General features: G+C 46.7%; 1 protein-coding gene across 1 annotated transcript in view; it reads left to right on the top strand.

Annotated features, from left to right (window-relative positions):
- Positions 1–16452, top strand: part of insrb (insulin receptor b) — a 75636-nt gene that overhangs the window by 18288 nt on the left and 40896 nt on the right. Inside the window, exon 2 of the mRNA XM_026158401.2 lies at positions 4326–4874. Coding sequence (XP_026014186.1) covers positions 4326–4874 — 549 coding nt within the window. The remainder of the gene's footprint in view (positions 1–4325; positions 4875–16452) is intronic.

The raw sequence follows: 16452 nt of genomic DNA, 5'->3' as shown, positions 1-16452 counted from the left end.
TCATAGCGCAGCCCAGCGCAGTTTCCAACAATGGCGGCAGCTGGTTAGTTTTAATATTACTTATTATTCTTTCTGGGTCACAAAATAAACGTTTAACATATTTTCAGGCGAGAATGTAGCTGTGTAAACCTCAAATATCTGCTCAGTTTATCAGGACACCGCATATTTTCAAAAGCGCTCCGACGTTTTCGGAGACGTGTTACCCACTAGCTCGATAGCTAGCCGGGGGCTAGGCTAACTAGAGCCGTGAGAACACCGGACTCCCGGCAAATCGTTTTCAAACCCACCGCCGTCTTTCGCTACTCAGGCTAAACATGATATATAAGTCACTTAGATAACTTAAAATGTTATTGTTTGGCTTTTTTTTAGTATTTTATTTGTTCCTGAGTAAATCGGTTTGTCTGAGATTAAAGTTATAGTTTTTACACAGCTGAATAAACGTCAAGCAGACAGCTGATTATCAGAAGTGTGAGATGCTCCAGAATTTACTCCGGTGTCCTGTTATATTTTAGATAGCAAGGAGTTTATTAAACTTCACCGAAACAATCTGCAAATGTCATTAAAATTTAATAAACTATCATCTTGTCTTTATTTTTAGTTAGCACCGTAAACACTTAAAGCTGTAAGCTAATGATAGTTATATAAGAGCAGATGCTGCTGGTGCAATAAGCTGTACGCTGTATGTCCAATGGATGCATGATCTGAATAGTCGACTAATCGCAAAAATAGTCGACTATCAGAATAATGGTTTGTGGCAGCCCTAGTGTGTGCATGTGCGTGTGCACATAGCGGCTCTTCATTCATGCATGTGATCACCAACCGACCTGTGGGTCCCTTACGTCACTCTGCGTTCCTGTCTGGGCTCAGGTTACACTTTCAGCCCCCCCCCCCCCCCCGTTCCCTCCCACCGTTTTTCTGCCCCCCCCCCCCCTTTTCACCCCTTGTTTTTTTTCCATGCGACCCTCTTTTCTTCTAGCCACGCCCCTCCTCTCCCTGCTGGCTCACTCCTGGATCTCCTTGCTACCAAACCTGGGAGGAGAAGACTGCAGACACAGGGGCTCTAACAACCAGCCCCAGACTGCTGTTCCTCTCTCTTGTCCCCCCCCCCAGCATTCACTCCTGTCAGTTGAAAGCAAGACTCCATTTTGCAGTAGAGGCTCTGTGCACGTCCATGTGCTGCTTTCCCTCGTGGCCCTCTAACATTTCTTTGTGTCAGTGAAGCTTGCCGTCATCATGCCGGGCGACCAGAAAGGCCTCACTGCCTCTCACGTATTTCTTACCTGTGCTGTTTATAAAGAGAGCCCTCCATGTGTAAGGGGCTCGAGTCCTCTTGGTGTGACTTGAAGATAACTTTGGGCAGCGGTGAGTTGCACCCTGGCCCCTGTGCAGTTGTGTAACAGTTTGTTATGTTGTTGTGTTTCACAATAGGTATCCGGTTAGTGCTGCAGGCTGACAGCGAGCGGGTGACCTGTGTTCGATGTGTCCGTGAGATAAGGCAGGAGGGGCAGAGAGAGGTGTAAGGTTGCTGTTATCACTGCGACTTACAGCAACCGCCGCACGGCCGAGGAAGTAGCCTGTCTTGGTGTTTTGAGATGCAGGTTGCGCCGAGGCGTGGTCAAGGCACACCGGTTCGCTGATTGAGTTACTGTTGTTGTTTCAAACTCGAGTGTTATCTGATGAGTTGCTTAACAGTTAAATTGGATTTATTGACTACTTTTATGAGTTGTTTTTGGCTGCCGGCTGCCGGCTCGCCGCAGGGGGAAGTACAAAGTTGAGCTGGTGGAGGCTGCGTCCACATAAATGTGGGTACATGCAGCTGCACAGTTTGTGTTGTTCTCTGAGCTTGTTGTGCGTCTTCTCACTGGAAGCAATCTCAGCACTGAGCTAAAGACAGTGAAGGATGTGATTCATAGGTGAAGCACAAATGTGCGTACTGGCCAGTGGATACGTGGAGATGAATTATTTAATGTTACAGATTCTATTTTGCTTTTACTTGTTTCTTTTAAAGCTCGACACGTGTTCTTTCTCTGCTGCTGCACTGACGTTTGTCTTACTCGAGTCTCGCCTGGAAGAAAGGATATTTTTCTGCACTTCTCTGAAGGAGTTACTGCAAACAAGCGTAACGCCACTGCAGATATGGCATCAGATATTTTTACTCTTCAGTCTTTATGTTTTCTGAGGAAGGGAAGTGTGTTCCTGTGATTACAAGTACAAGTTTAACTCGACCTGCAGCGTGAATCTGTAGTAAACGTGGTTCAGTAGTTTACTGGTTTTATAGGCGGCTCTGTGTTATAAGCAGCCACTTTGTTGATGTGTGATTCTGGTCGTAGGTTGAACCTGAATTGTTGACATGTTTTTCATGCTAACCATTAACCAAATGGTGAGTTAATGGTTAGCTCTCACCTGGGGAAATGGCGTGCTCAGGTGAGAAGTCGGTTTCCAATCAATGTACTGCAATAAATCTTCCCTATTTTGGGATTCAGGGTTCAGTGTTATTGACGTCTTTTTTTTAAATGGTGTGTGCATGTGCGTGCGTTGCGAGGAGGGTTCATGCATTTAGCTGCACGGAGCTCTGAGCCTGATGAGCGACTGAGAGCAGCGTGGTGCGCACAAGCTCGAGCCTGGCTGTGGGACTCACGTTCTCCTAAAGGAAAAGTCTAACCGAAACATTAACAGAGTGAATAATTAGCATGAATTATTACGAGCTTCCTTCATTCTGAGTACAGGGAAGAGTTTTTTGTGCTTTCTTTTTTTCTGTCACTAAAGTGTTTAAAGGATTTTTCATCGTCTGTCAGACGGCTGCCTTTGAATCAGCCGGTGCTGTTTATGTCCACCACCATCTGTTTTTAGGCCGTGATGGCTGCTGTTATGGCTGATACAGTCCATGCATAGTTAAATCGAGGGAGCAAATTAGGATTTTATGTCTCACAACTACAGAGTTTAATGGGCGTGCTCGTGAAATGTAAATGGGTGTGGCAACAGGGCAGAATCTGCGGTCAGCCGCCGTCCTCTGTGTCACCGTGTGACCCAGTAAATCACATCTCTTCCACTTTATACAGCAAGTCTGTTCATGTGAACTAAACACCTGCTCTGGTGGAGAAACATCCACGCTCTGTGCTTATTCCTGGCATTTGTGCTGCAGGCAGTTCAAAGAAACAGGACGTTTAAGGAGAACTGGCTGTGTTTATGAGGCTGGGGTGTAAATATGATGCTATATGGATGGCAAAGCTTTCTTTCCAGTAAATGTGTGCGAGCTGGTTTCTGTCGTGTGACAGCTGTTGGTTTGGATCCGCAGGTTTGCAAATGGCAGTGTTGTTGTTTTTGTGGCCGCTTTGCCGACCTGGAGTTCGAAACCTGCTTTGTCACGTCAACAACAGAAATACTGTTTTCATCGTTACACCTGTCTTGCACAATCAGAACGACGAAGTGTTTCTTCCTCCTGTAATTTGCCTTTAATGTGTTATTATGTGGAGCGAGAAACTCTCTGCACATCTCTCCCAAAGTTACTGTGTGCTGATGAATTCTCCACTCCTCTGATGCGTGCGCGGATGCGTTTGTCTAAACGTAAGCTTGTGTCTGCACCAGCTGAAGAGTGGATCGTTTCTGTTAACCTCGTGGCTGCTGCGCTCGATCAAACGCTGCTGTACAATAATACTGCTATAGCCGATGAGACTGTGTGTGTGTGTGTGTGTGTGTGTGTGTGTGTGTGTGTGTGTGTGTGTCAGAGAGAGAAAGGCAATTGCGGAGAGTCTGGTTTTCGGACTTGAGCGGCCGCTTCGTGAATGTCTTTCTTCACCTTGATGCAGGTCGGCGCTGGTTTTGTGGCTGAAACTGGGAGAAAGAAGTTTGTACTGATGTTCACATCCAGTTGTTGTAATGCAGCTGCAAACTGAGGCCCTTTTGTCTGTTCAGCCTGCCACAGTCGGGCTAATTGATGTGAATTAAAGCCAAAGCAACATTTTCCAAATGAACAGCTCTCTGAAGGATGCAGATGTCCTGTGGACAGGTTTTCATCGTCGCCGTGACGACGGGGATGAATGTTATAGGCAAATATTGTGCTGCATTCACCTGACCTGTGCAGCACCCTCGCTTCAGTCACAAACACAGCATTTCTGGTATAAAGTCACAAATGAGCCGCTGCGTGCTGCAATGTGTGAGAAACAACATCCATGGAAAATTTTCAGTCATCTGTGAAAACTGATTGTTCTGTATCAGAAGTACATTTGAACATTTCTGATTAAAAGAAGATTAATCAAGAAGTAATGAGCTTATATTAATTGAAACGTGCTTGTTTCTTATGCGCTTCCCTCTGTCTGTCCTTTCAGTCTGCTCGAGCAAGGACATCCGGAATAACGTGACCAACCTCCAGTCATTGGAGAACTGCACCATCATCGAGGGCCACCTAAAAATCCTGCTCATGTTTAAGACCAGGACGGAGGACTTCCGCGGCCTGAGCTACCCGAAACTGCGAGTGGTGACGGACTACGTGCTGCTGTTCAGGGTCTACGGCCTCGAGACGCTCAGCGATCTGTTCCCCAACCTGACGGTGATCCGCGGCAACAACCTCTTCTTCAACTACGCTTTCGTGCTTTACGAGATGCTGCAGATGAAGGAGATGGGCCTGTACAGCCTCATGAACATCACCCGGGGCGCCGTGAGGATCGAGAAGAATCCGGACCTGTGTTACCTGGCCACTCTGGACTGGTCCAAGATCCTGGACTCGGTGGAGGACAACTTCATCGTGGCCAATAAGAATGAGAGAGAGTGTGGAGACGTGTGTCCAGGCATAGCCCAAGGTCAGACCATCTGCCCTCAGAGCACCATCAACGGACACTTCAGGGGACGATGCTGGTCACAGACTCACTGCCAGAGAAGTAAGTGTTTGTGATCAGTCTTTAAACGTGCGCACACGATGATTCCTGCGTTCTTAGTGTGAGCAGCCAGGGGTCGTGGCCACGCCCTCTGATCAGCATTCGATGTGTGCAAGTGATCCGTAATTACAGGATCGGGATCTGCTCCGTGTGCGGAGGGACTCGAGTGAGATGCTGAGTCAGAAAACAGGAAACTCTAAAGCAGGCATTATGGGATGTAATGCCCTTTTAGAGCTGAGGTGAACGTTTGTTATAAAATTGTTTTGTTTTAATGTTTAGTAAAAAAGTAACAAAACCAAAAAAACATCTGTGGGTTTGCTCAGCGCTGCAGCCGCTCGCTCGTTCCTGCCATAAACACAGAGATCGTCCTCTATTGTAAGACTCGCTGAGAGGATGCTTATTATTTTGAAGGCGATTATAGCCTGTGTTGGTTTTTATTTTTTTAAACATTTTTCTTTTCTGTCTTGTGTCTGACGGACAGGCTAGCCTTCAAAGCGTGCCAGCCTCGGCCGTGTTTATACTCCAACATCGACCGCTGCAGCTGGCCTGTAGTCCCGCCTCCTCGATTGTCTGCCAGGTCTTACTGTCAGGAAAATAAGACAGGAAGTGCCTTTCTCCACGTCTCAGTCTTCCTCTCAAACATGATAGTTTGACTTGAGCAGATCGTTCACGACGCTGGATGTTTAAAAGGAATGGGACGTGGCTGCTATCAGTTTTATTTAAACTCACAGTGCAGCTTTTTACTGTGGCAAAGGTTTGAGATGATGATGTTGGCCTGTGCGCAAGTAATCCCAGAGCTGCCCTAACAGTGCTTTCCTGAATAAGCTGGAAGTCATAAATTCCGAGTTTCCAGTCAGAAATTTTGTGGAACGCCACTCTCAGCAGACCAGCGTCGTTCCAATCCAAGATGGCGGCGCTGAATCTAAACGAAATGAAAACTGTAAACTCTCTGACTCATTAAAGATGTCACGTGCACAGCAGCGAGCAGGTTTGGTCCATGAATGTGTTTTGTTGTTAGTGATGCCCGAATGGCTCCACCTCGCCAAGCGCCAAAAGGAATTCTGTTTCCTGGATTTTTTTGGGAGACGCTAACGTGACATCACTCCCGAACTCTGACATCCGAGTTTGGAGGTACATAAGTGCTGACACACAGATTTTTAAACAGCCTACCTGCTGTTCAAAAAGACGAAGGGCTGTCTCTAAAGGAGGAGGAGGAGGTACTCAAAATGTTGACCTGAGGGTCCAGGATGAAATAAATAAGGACTTTGTTTTTTTTTATGCACTGTGAGTCATGTGATCAGTCCAGTAGAATCCATATTTACTGCACAGCTGATTAGGTTTACCCTGTATACTCTAAATAAAAGTCAAACAGCTGTGTCCATTAAAAACAGCACAGACAAAAAGCCCACTGACACGGACGTGAGCACATCTGTTGCGTCAGGGCGCAGGTCTGACGCTGCGCTCTGCCTAATGTGACCGACACCAGTTTAGTGAAGAGCTGGGTGTCAAAGCCGGAGCCATTTCTAGAATATGATGCAGTGCTGCCTGCAGTGCTGCCTGCAGCAGCGTGTGTGTCACACACAGGGCTGATACCTGAACGCTGATGTATGGCTGATATGCTGCTCTGCTCTAAACGAGAGCTACATCGCCACAGGCGTGTTTTCAGCCTACAGGAGCTGCAAACACGTGCTCGTCTGTTCTCTTAAATATTACAAGCCGACGTGCATCTGCAGCCGTAACGATAACAGCAGCGCAGTATCAGCAGTGCGTTTTGTATCCGTTCGATACTGATGCAGATGTGGCTGCAGATCCGCAGCGTGACGGAGAAACTAATGAGGGCTTCTGTGAATGAACGCTGGCAGTTTACGAACTTGGACATGTGCGAGCGTAGACACATGCACGGGTGCGGAGCAGAGGAACATTAGACGGGGCATTAAAGTTTATGTGTGAGTGGAAACTGTGGGGTTGTTTTTGTTGTGTTTTTATAGGGTTGCAGTGGCCTTAGGTAAGAGCCAGAGAGAGCCTGCATTCCTCTGATCTTACACTGCTGTGTGTGTGTGTGCCCCTAAATGACCTGTTCAAGCCGCATGTATGACCTCTGAGGTTCGTAGCCCAGTGCTGTTTGTGTGTTTCTGGTGTGCGTGTTTAGTTTGTTTGTTCGTATGTGCAGCTTCAGACGTGCAGCTCTGCTACAGTAGTTTCTCAGTCGGTTGCTTTCTGCACGAACAGTCTGTGTTTCCAGCTGATGCTCTGGAGTCCTGCAGCGATTGGCAGGTTTTCTGCACCTAGTTTCTACCTGCAGCTCCGTGCAGGACCCTGCGCTATAAAACATAAAGTCAGAGTAACCGTGTCTCTGCTGAGGGTTTTTAAGTAAAGACAAAAAAATCTCTGACAGTGCTCAAGTATGGGATTGGCAGGAAGACGAATGCAGCTCACAAACACACCTCCTGAAAGGAAACGGAAAGGGTGTCGGATCAGTGGTGTGTAGGCATGATGATAATCTGTGCACCCACATGTTTCACCCAAGATAAGTAAAGTGACGACGTACACGGACCTGCTTTGATTTGGAACTTTTTCATCTGAGCTTTGTTGATTTATTGAAACGTGCAAACTGTGTGAAAATGCAGTATTTTTTACACCACTTGAACTTTGTTAGACAAGCCTGTCGAATCCTGTTAGTAAAGATTTTTATTTTTAAACCTGCCATTTTTGCTTTCGTGCTCCAGTTTCCTCAGATTTTTTTTAAGGACACTTAAATGCTAAGATGTGCCCTACCTCAGATTCAGAATCGCACACGGTTGTTCTGTAGTTTCATTTTTGTGACAATATAATTTTAAAAAACGGTTCTTTGCTAAGTTTTCTGTTATGCGTGGACATGACACCGTTTCATGCCTCGAGTCGGGCGCCTTTCTGTGGTTAAACGATTCCGTGGAAAATAGTCAGGACTGGACTGAAAATGGGTAGAAAAGCTGAAAATGTCCAAAAGAAAATGTTGAAGGAGCTCCACGAGGCCCGGAGAACTACTCCTCAAGACCACCTTTAAAAAAAGAAATGACACGAAAGGGGCGACTCAAGACTTTTGCACAGAAGTGTAGAATAAATATCACTCGAAAGTGGTTTAAATTCCCCCAGAAAAGTCAGAAGAAAGCTGTTTGACTGAGAGGAGACACAGATATTCACAGGTGTCTGAGCTGAGTAAGGAAAAGGAGGTAAAGCGAGCGGAAACAAAGGAACAGTCAGCGACGAGCGAACGAGGGAACAGGAGCAAACAGTCGATCTCCTGTTTAGATAAGCTCTATCTGCTGCCGAGGCCTGGCACGCTGCGTTCAACCACACCAGCCTGCGCTCTGCTTGCACAACTCGCACACACAAAAACATCCACACAACCAGGAGGATGGAAAGCTTTTTGGGTCAAAGTTCACTCTGCCCACGCTTTGTTGTTTGCTGCCATTGTTTTCAGATACACGCAGCTAGTCACGGCTTCATCTCGTAGCGACAAACGGATTACCCGTGCCCCTTCGAGGCCACCGCAGGTTAAACCCGTAACGGTGCTTCTAAATGGATCCGACTGCGTCATCTGAAATGACCTTGTGGTCCTCCTGACCAGAGTCGAATTCAGGTTGGACATCGCCCAGCAGCGGTGCTTTCAACTTTGTGACACAGGCGTCTAAAAACCAGTAAAAAGCTGTGAGAGAAGCAGCTGCAGCACTGTGCACGCAGGTGTTTTCACTGGTAGTAAAACAGTGTAGAGGGGATTTTAGCGTGTCGCTGTAGGCATGTGTAAGCTGTACGCTTTGTTCTTTGCAAAAGGGGGAAAAAGCCAATGTGAGGTTTCAGAGTTAACCAAGTTGGTGTCATTTTTCTGTTTGTGTGTGTTTATTGCCAGAGTGGTGTCCTGGCAACAGTGCACCAGGTATTTTTGTACTTAGAGACTTCAGAAGTTACTTTGCACATACAGATGAGAATGAGTACGAATGTTTGCTCATGTGTCACAGTGTTTCTTTTTAAAAAATGAGTGTGTTATATTGGATTCATGTGAAGTGTTTTGTGCACTGAGCATATGAGTGTCTGTGATGCTGTCTCAGCTGCAGCTCGTGGGCCTTTTCCTCTGATATTTCCATCAGTTTTACTTCTCATGCGATCAAATGAAGCCGGAGCGTCGGTCGGGACACGGTCCAGATCGGGGGGGCAAAATAAACAGAGCAAAGCAAACGTGGCGGGGCCTTTCAAGTGTGGCTCCCAGGTACACGCACAAACACACACTCGAAAGCCACAAACACACTTTTGCCAAAGAGGTGAGCGGCCCAGTTACAGGCGGCTACAGAGAGACAGAAATGACGGTATTAAGGATGGAGGTGCTCAACCGAGCGCCGCTCGCCGGCCTTTGTGAAAGCGTCTCTGCCTGACTCTCCTCTCTGTCTCTCTCGATCCTTCTCAGCTGTTTTCAGTTGTTTCTAATGAAAGGTAAACGAAGAAGTTTTCCTGCAGCGGCTGTTCGTAATTAGCTATTAAAGTCAGTGACACGGAGACGACGTGGATACGAACACAAAGGGACCGAGTGTCAGTTCTGTTAAAAGCTTTAAGGGAACAAGGTGTGTGTGTTTTTTATCTATGTTTCAATGGTTTGTGTTGACACATGTAGAGTGTCAGTGGTGCATATCATTTCAGGTCATTATGGAGCTGTGCAGCAGAAAGCTGCTGCCCTGCTGGAGTATCAGTTTATAACCTTCCCGTGTGGATTCAATGCAAACTGTTACAACTCTTACGTGCGTTCAGATGCTTCGTTAAATCGGACGCGTCGCCGATCTGCGAAGCGACAACCTTTGCACATTTACTGAGTCACTGCTCTCAACACACAAGCCTCCATCTGGAGGAGGAGGCGAGTTGTTTGTCTTATATGCCTGCTGCGTTCCAGTCACCTGTCGAGCACACACACACACACACACACACACACACACACACACACACACACACACACACACACACACACACGTTTGCTTTCCCTCTGTCAACAACAGTTGGGACGAGTGTACCACGAGGAGGGAAAAGAACAAATGTGTGGAGTAAATACCCGAAGGCCGTGTTTGTGTTAAAACTGTTTGGGAGATGCAACCAAATAATCAGTCAGGAGTCCCCCGGGCGACGTGAACTGTGACCCAGATGTTTTCTCCTCCTCTCCCTCACTGGAATTAGCTCGGCTGCCTGGAAGTGGTTAAATAAATAACTTGTACACAGTAAGACGAAGCAGAAAGTGGAGGATTTGCCTGCGCTTGTAACATACGGTGGTATTTGCGTAATGCGCTGTTTTATGCATCTTGCCGAGCTCTAAATGGTTAATCTCAAACGCCGAGAGTTTCTGAAGGTTTCATTTATTTGCTTCACAGAAGATTACAGCCAAATGTCCAGTTTTCTAGACGCTCTCTTTAGTCCTGAGTCCCGACTCGCTGCGACTCCAATGATTAAACCGAAGATGGTGTTTTGTTCATCGCCAACGATAGGACACAAATAACAACCAGTTCTCGATTAAAGCACGACTGAGGCCGTCCTGATAGTGAAACAAATCGGAGCGCTTCGCACGTGTTCTCGTTTTTCTCTCGTTTGTTGCCATAGAAACGGGAACGCTTCTCTCCGACGCTCTCTGTTTGCGATAGTTAAAGCTTCCCCGTCGTGGCTTGCATTACATCAGTACACGCACTCACTCGCTGTAGTGATGGATTACCATTAATATCTTATAAGGGACAAAGAGTGCAAGAGACAACACTAAGAGAGGAGGAAGAGGGAAGCACAGAGACAGACAGATGGGAGAGGTAGCAGTCGAGCTCCTGCTTTCCTCCCCGGCAGCTTGCATCCTTGTTAACAAATCCAAATGAACTTTGATAAGCTGGCATCAGTTCTGTATGTGCATGTGCAAGTGTGTGCGTGTGTGTGTGTGTGCACACTTCCCTCAGCCTCCATTTGTGCGTTCATGAGTACAGAGTAGTGCTAGCTGAGCACCCTGGGGGATCAGGAAAACTCCTCCCTCTCCTCTCTCTGCTTGCTCATCAATGGACTTGGACTTCCACATCCTGCTACACACACACACACACACACACACACACACACACACACACACACACACACACACACACACACACACTGTGTACTGGTACAATTCCCATAGACACATGCACAAAAAATACGTGGCTGCAGACTAAGCACACTGACACCGCTGCCCACGTCATGAGCCTGGCTGCTAGCAGAAATGGTAGTAGCTCATATAGTGAGGAGAGGGCGGGGCTTCTGAGGATACGAGCCTTCATGGCTACTGCTTTCTTGTTTTGTTTTTAAACTCACGTTTATCATTTGTTAAATCAGTGCAGCTGGAGACCAAGAAGGAACTTGACGTCATCTTTAAGGACAACAGTGGTTTATCCGCTTAATGTGTCACTCGAATGTGTTTCCCTGTGTAGGAAAGCCTGCTGGCAAGCAAACAGTTGTTGCAGCCTGGGCGTCTGAAGGGACTTCCTCATTACTTCCTGCCTTTGTCCTGAAGTACTTCCTACTGCTGTACAGCTCCGGGGAAAAGCTGGAGAATTGAAGGAAGGGTTATGTACTTGTGAGGGTGGTGGATGGAAAGGGAAGATCAGTCAAATGATCATAGCCCTGCAGAGAAATGCTGCATTTGCTGTGTTTTGGCCGATCAGGTGACAGCTGCTTCTAGCTCTGACATCAGAAACACATTTGTTAGTGAGTATTTTCTATTCTACGGTGGTCCTGAGGGGTCAAACGGCGAAAAAGGCTGCAAAAGCAAGCAGATGATGAATATATCACAAATACATAAGTAGGAAAAAAAACGCATCGAAAGCGTTTTTGGGGAGATGCTAACATGCTAACAGTAAACGTGTGTCTGCAGTATTTCATAAATCATCACTGAGACTTGTACCGATGAACCTTCAGCCTCTTCAGTGTGTTTTGGTCTTTGGGTTTATGTCATCTGGTCCGTCACGTTAATGTGCCCCCAGAAACACCGTTGTGTTTTGTCTGCTTTTTGCAGCACTTTTCTCTGCTTGCAGTTTGACCTTTCAGGGCCACCATCCATCCCCTCGCTCTGAGTTTTCACATCACTGCTAAATGTTCTGCCTTTAAACCCCAAACAGGTTCGCAGAGCTGGTCCAGAAAATGAGGCCACCCTCCTGACATCCTCACACACCATGTCTTCGTTCCAAATATCTAAAACTCACGTTGGCCGTCATAAATAGAACCGTATAAATACTGGCAGCAGTAAAACTCGCCGTGTTCAACAGTAGCCCGCCGTCATAGAGTTGTCCCAACGTGCTGACAGGTGACAAATATAACCGCAGTACATTGTAACAATTAACATGGCGCTGACATTTCCTTCTGCTCAGTGGAGGCTGCTTTGACCTTTAACCTTAAATGTATTGGTACTAAATGATTGCTGAAACCAACTTTGTTCTGTTTTCATGCATTAGCGGTTTGCTTTTGATGCAACTTTGGAAAATTCTGATTGCAACGACCATGAGAGACGACTTTATTCATATTTATGTCTGAAGGACTTTTGTCCTTCTTTTACATTTTCCAGTCACGACGCAGCAGACATGTCAGGCTCATCTTTGGGTTTTGGACAGAAATGTACATTTGCTCAGTGTCAGTGAAACAGAGCTGAGGACAGAAACCAGGGTGACAGCAGTAAAGCACATGACAGGCTGCCCTGGTTGAAAAGAAATACATTTAGCGTTACTGCACCGACAAGACAAACGTGGTCATTTTGTTCTGCACTGCTTGGATACAAATACATGCAGAATTGCAGTTTTAATTCTCGTATTTCCAAACAGACGTGCAACATTAAATCTGAAGTATTTTTATATAATCGGGTCCTGATAACAGTCAGTTCCTCCCTACGCCATCGACGGCTTTCGAAGAAGTCCCGGGTTCCTCAGCCGCAGCAGATGCAGCACCTACCTGTACATTCATTAACTCGCTGTAAAAACAAACACTGCTGGCTTCAGTGGAGCATAGATCCTCTGTGTTCATGCATACGTGATCTGAGAAAGTCCTGCTAGGGGCTATTAGTGCGTGCTGCGTTTGCGGTACGTGATGGTTATGCTCTGTTAAGTACTTGGAATTTCATGTCTTGCTTTGAGGTGGTAGAGTGGCTCGACTGATGGGGTCGGGTGAAATGTTTGGACATTCAAAATTCCCGAGTTTTTTTTTCTTTCTTTTATCACCTCCTTGGGAAAGTACCGTTTCCCACAGTTTGAGAACTCTGTTTGATAATAAATGCATGCGCCTTGATTCGCTGTAGCAAAAAAAAGAAACCTCAAAAGTCAGTGCTGGAAATGAAACTTTGTTTCTCCTAAGCTGAACTCGTTTGTCCTCATGTGACCTCGCCATCCTTGAAGTTCCTTCCAAACCCAACTCCTTCCACTTTGCTCTGTCCAGACTCGGATCAGTCACTTCTCATGTCCTTGGCCTTAAAGAAATGCCTCTTTCCTTTAAACTGTTTAACAGGTTTCTGTTAGGGCAGAAAAACCCAGAGTGTCCTTCAGAGTCCTGCCGTACCCAGGATGTGTTAAGTGTCTGTGAAGGGAGCATTGACGGTCAGCCTATTAAAGACCCCGGTCACTCAGGCTTGGAGACTATCAGCAGATAATTGGCAACAACTGGTCACAAATTAAAAATTTGTATTCCGCGACCGACAAGTGGCGAGTGGCTCCTAGAAGTGGCTGGCTGTTGCTAGGCGAAATAGGTTGCAAAGTGCGCCAAAAGCCTCTGATTGGTTGGTAGCAGATTGCTCTGTTCACCCACATTTTGCTTGTGGTTAGTGTTTGCACAGAAATCGACGTCTTCCACGCAAAGTGGAAACTTGAAGTGTGGTCAAACTGGTGCCTCCTCGCTGCACCCAACACGTTTCAAACGGGACAACTTTTATTTTGAAGGAGAACGTTTTCTGTTTCCTGTTCGTGTCATACTTTTCACGCTCGCTACAGCTAGTTGGCAAGTGTTTGCAGACACACCTTCTGTGCTACAGATTTCAACTGCAGGTGAGCAGCAACCTGCTAGCAACCAAAGCAAGCTGAAAGTGGTTTCCACCGTAAACCTCTTTGTGACCAGTTTCATCTGGTGACTGTCAGAAACCATCCGCCAGCTTTTCGTCAACTGTTTCCATAGTGACCTGGAGTTGCCGGAGGGTCACTGACCGGTCTCCCGGCCTGGGTGATTAGCAGTCAATCTGTCAGCAGCGTCCAGCAATGGTTTGCCAACCAGTCAAAGAAAACGCATTTTTCCCTGTCGACCGGTCTTTAGGCCTCTGTGTCTGAGGTCAAAGCTGACACTTCTGTAACTTCAGATGAGTTAGTAACTGCAGAGGAGGATCACTGGGAGACTTTGGGACCACTGAGGTTGGGGGTGAGCGTATATAGAGGCAACAACACGGACACATAAATGGGTTCATGAGCACACTGCAGTGTGACTCACAAAGACGGGAGGTGCCAGTGTGGAGCGGTGCACGCGTTCCCGGCCGCGGCGCTTAAATGCAGACACGCTGGAAAAAGTATTGTTGTTTTTTTGTCATCCTCCTCTTCACAACCACAGTGACTTCCTGCACTTTTCATATCTAAACTTAGTCATATTTTTCCAGGATGATTTATGAAGCAGTGTAAACTTCCTGATTTCACTGGCATCCTTATATTATTCAGATGAGCAGAGCTCCAGAGGAAGCTGTGCCATTAAAGGTTGTAGTAAAGTTTTCCATATTTAGAAACCCAGCAGCTCACCCAGTTTGCGGTGGCTTCATCACCCCTGCTCCGAGTACGTCGGCTGGCACGGGTCCAATGTGCAGACTTTCCTCTGGCCTGCACCTTCCACCACTTTTCTGTTGAGACTTGTAGCATCGGGAGCTCGTAGAGGCCGTCTGCCCGAGTCATCGCGTAACACGTCTGATAAGAAATGTTTACGCAGAAACAAAAGTGGGTGACACGCTTTAACGTTCACATGAATGCAACCTGTAAGATAAACTTCGGTGGCACCGGTGTTCGTGTCGTCACGCCGCGCTTTAGCGTTGGGCCTGCTTCCTTCGGACTTGTCAGTCCTGATGATGTCATACGGATCCGGTAGAATAAAAGTAGTCCTGTCCGTGAGGCCGCTTGGCGCCTTTTGTCATCTTTACTGCCAGCCTGATAGCTTGAACAGCAATATAAATTTGCTTTTCAAATATAACTACGCTTTGATAACCACGTGTCTTCTGTCGATAGCAGAGTGGTGACGGTAACAATGGCTGCTGCTGTCTCCCTGTTATCTCAGAAGTGCGAGCGGTTGCTGTCGTATGCATTGCACTTGACCGTCTCTCCTCGAGCTCTTGCTACACTCTGATGGCCCCTCTGCCCTCGAGACGAGTGAAAGCAGTGTCCAGATATCTGGTCTGTATAAGAGATAACAGCTGAGACGGAGCACTAAAGAGGACAAAAATCTGTTTTTGCTTTCTCTCCATTTCTCTTCACTGCTTCTGATGCTCCACATTATGGCCAGGATCCTCCCTCTGCACCTCCTCCCTTTTCCCTTTCTTCTCCTTTCTGTCCCCCGTTCTTTTACTTTGTACTCTCCCTCCTCTCTCCCTCTCCCCTCCCTCTCTCCTTGCACGCTGTGGTATGCAGACATGCAGGAATTTCTGGGCCTCAAAATGATAGACCAAACTTGTCAGCCCTGGCTCCTGTTACTAAAGATGGCTGCTTGGCAATGTGTTTGCCGGCGATTGGTGCGCGTCTGAGTTACTCCCCATGTGATTGGCTGTAACGTGTTTGTCCACAGTTCGTGTGTTGTTGGCAGAAGCAGTTTGCGAGCGCTCGGTGACTGAAAGCCTTTTCTTCTGCTTTCTCTGCGGCTCGGTTGCGTGTGTGATTTAGGATCACATGTGCTGCTGTGTGTTCTTGCACAGAGCATCTCACCGCTGGGTTTAGGTGTAGTGCAAAGGTCGTGTCAGTTATGCCTATAATAACATGACCCCATTGAGTTACTGCACAAAGATGAGAAAAATACTGGATTTTAGAAAAGTACATTTTTAGTTTTTGTGCAGTTCTATCAGCAAACACAGCGACGCACACGCATCATTTAGTCATCACTTAATGACATTCTCAAGATACATTTAACAGTAGTCTAACAAAGTAAGAAAAGTTGTATTTATAAAGCACCTCAGAGCCACTGTGAGAGATAAAGTTGTGTTTTAGCAGCTTTTTAAGCCACAGATCTCTGAGTCGGTGGGAGGCAGATCAGAGTCCGCTGTGGCAAAATGCTGCGTCTCCAGTGGGTGTAAGCCTTGACCACCAGACCTCAGGGACCTGTGGGGATGATTGGACATGTAAAGCTCTAAAAGTCCAAACCAGCATCTTAAAGTGGGAGGCCAGTGTGAAGAGTTTGACCTGTCGTCATGTGTTGAGTTAAATCAACTAAAACAATGATACAAAATCTTGTTTCTTTTGTTTAGATGGCTGTGAAAAAACCTTGAGTCATGTTCAGGGATTTATTTAGATTAGATGAAACTTTATTAATCCCTCGGGTGGGTTCCTCCGGGAAATTCAGTTTCCAGTAG

This window comes from Astatotilapia calliptera, chromosome 23 (assembly GCF_964374335.1).
Source record: "Astatotilapia calliptera chromosome 23, fAstCal68.1, whole genome shotgun sequence".
NCBI classification, from domain to species: domain Eukaryota; kingdom Metazoa; phylum Chordata; class Actinopteri; order Cichliformes; family Cichlidae; genus Astatotilapia; species Astatotilapia calliptera.
This window is presented reverse-complemented; position numbering and strand designations above follow the sequence as displayed.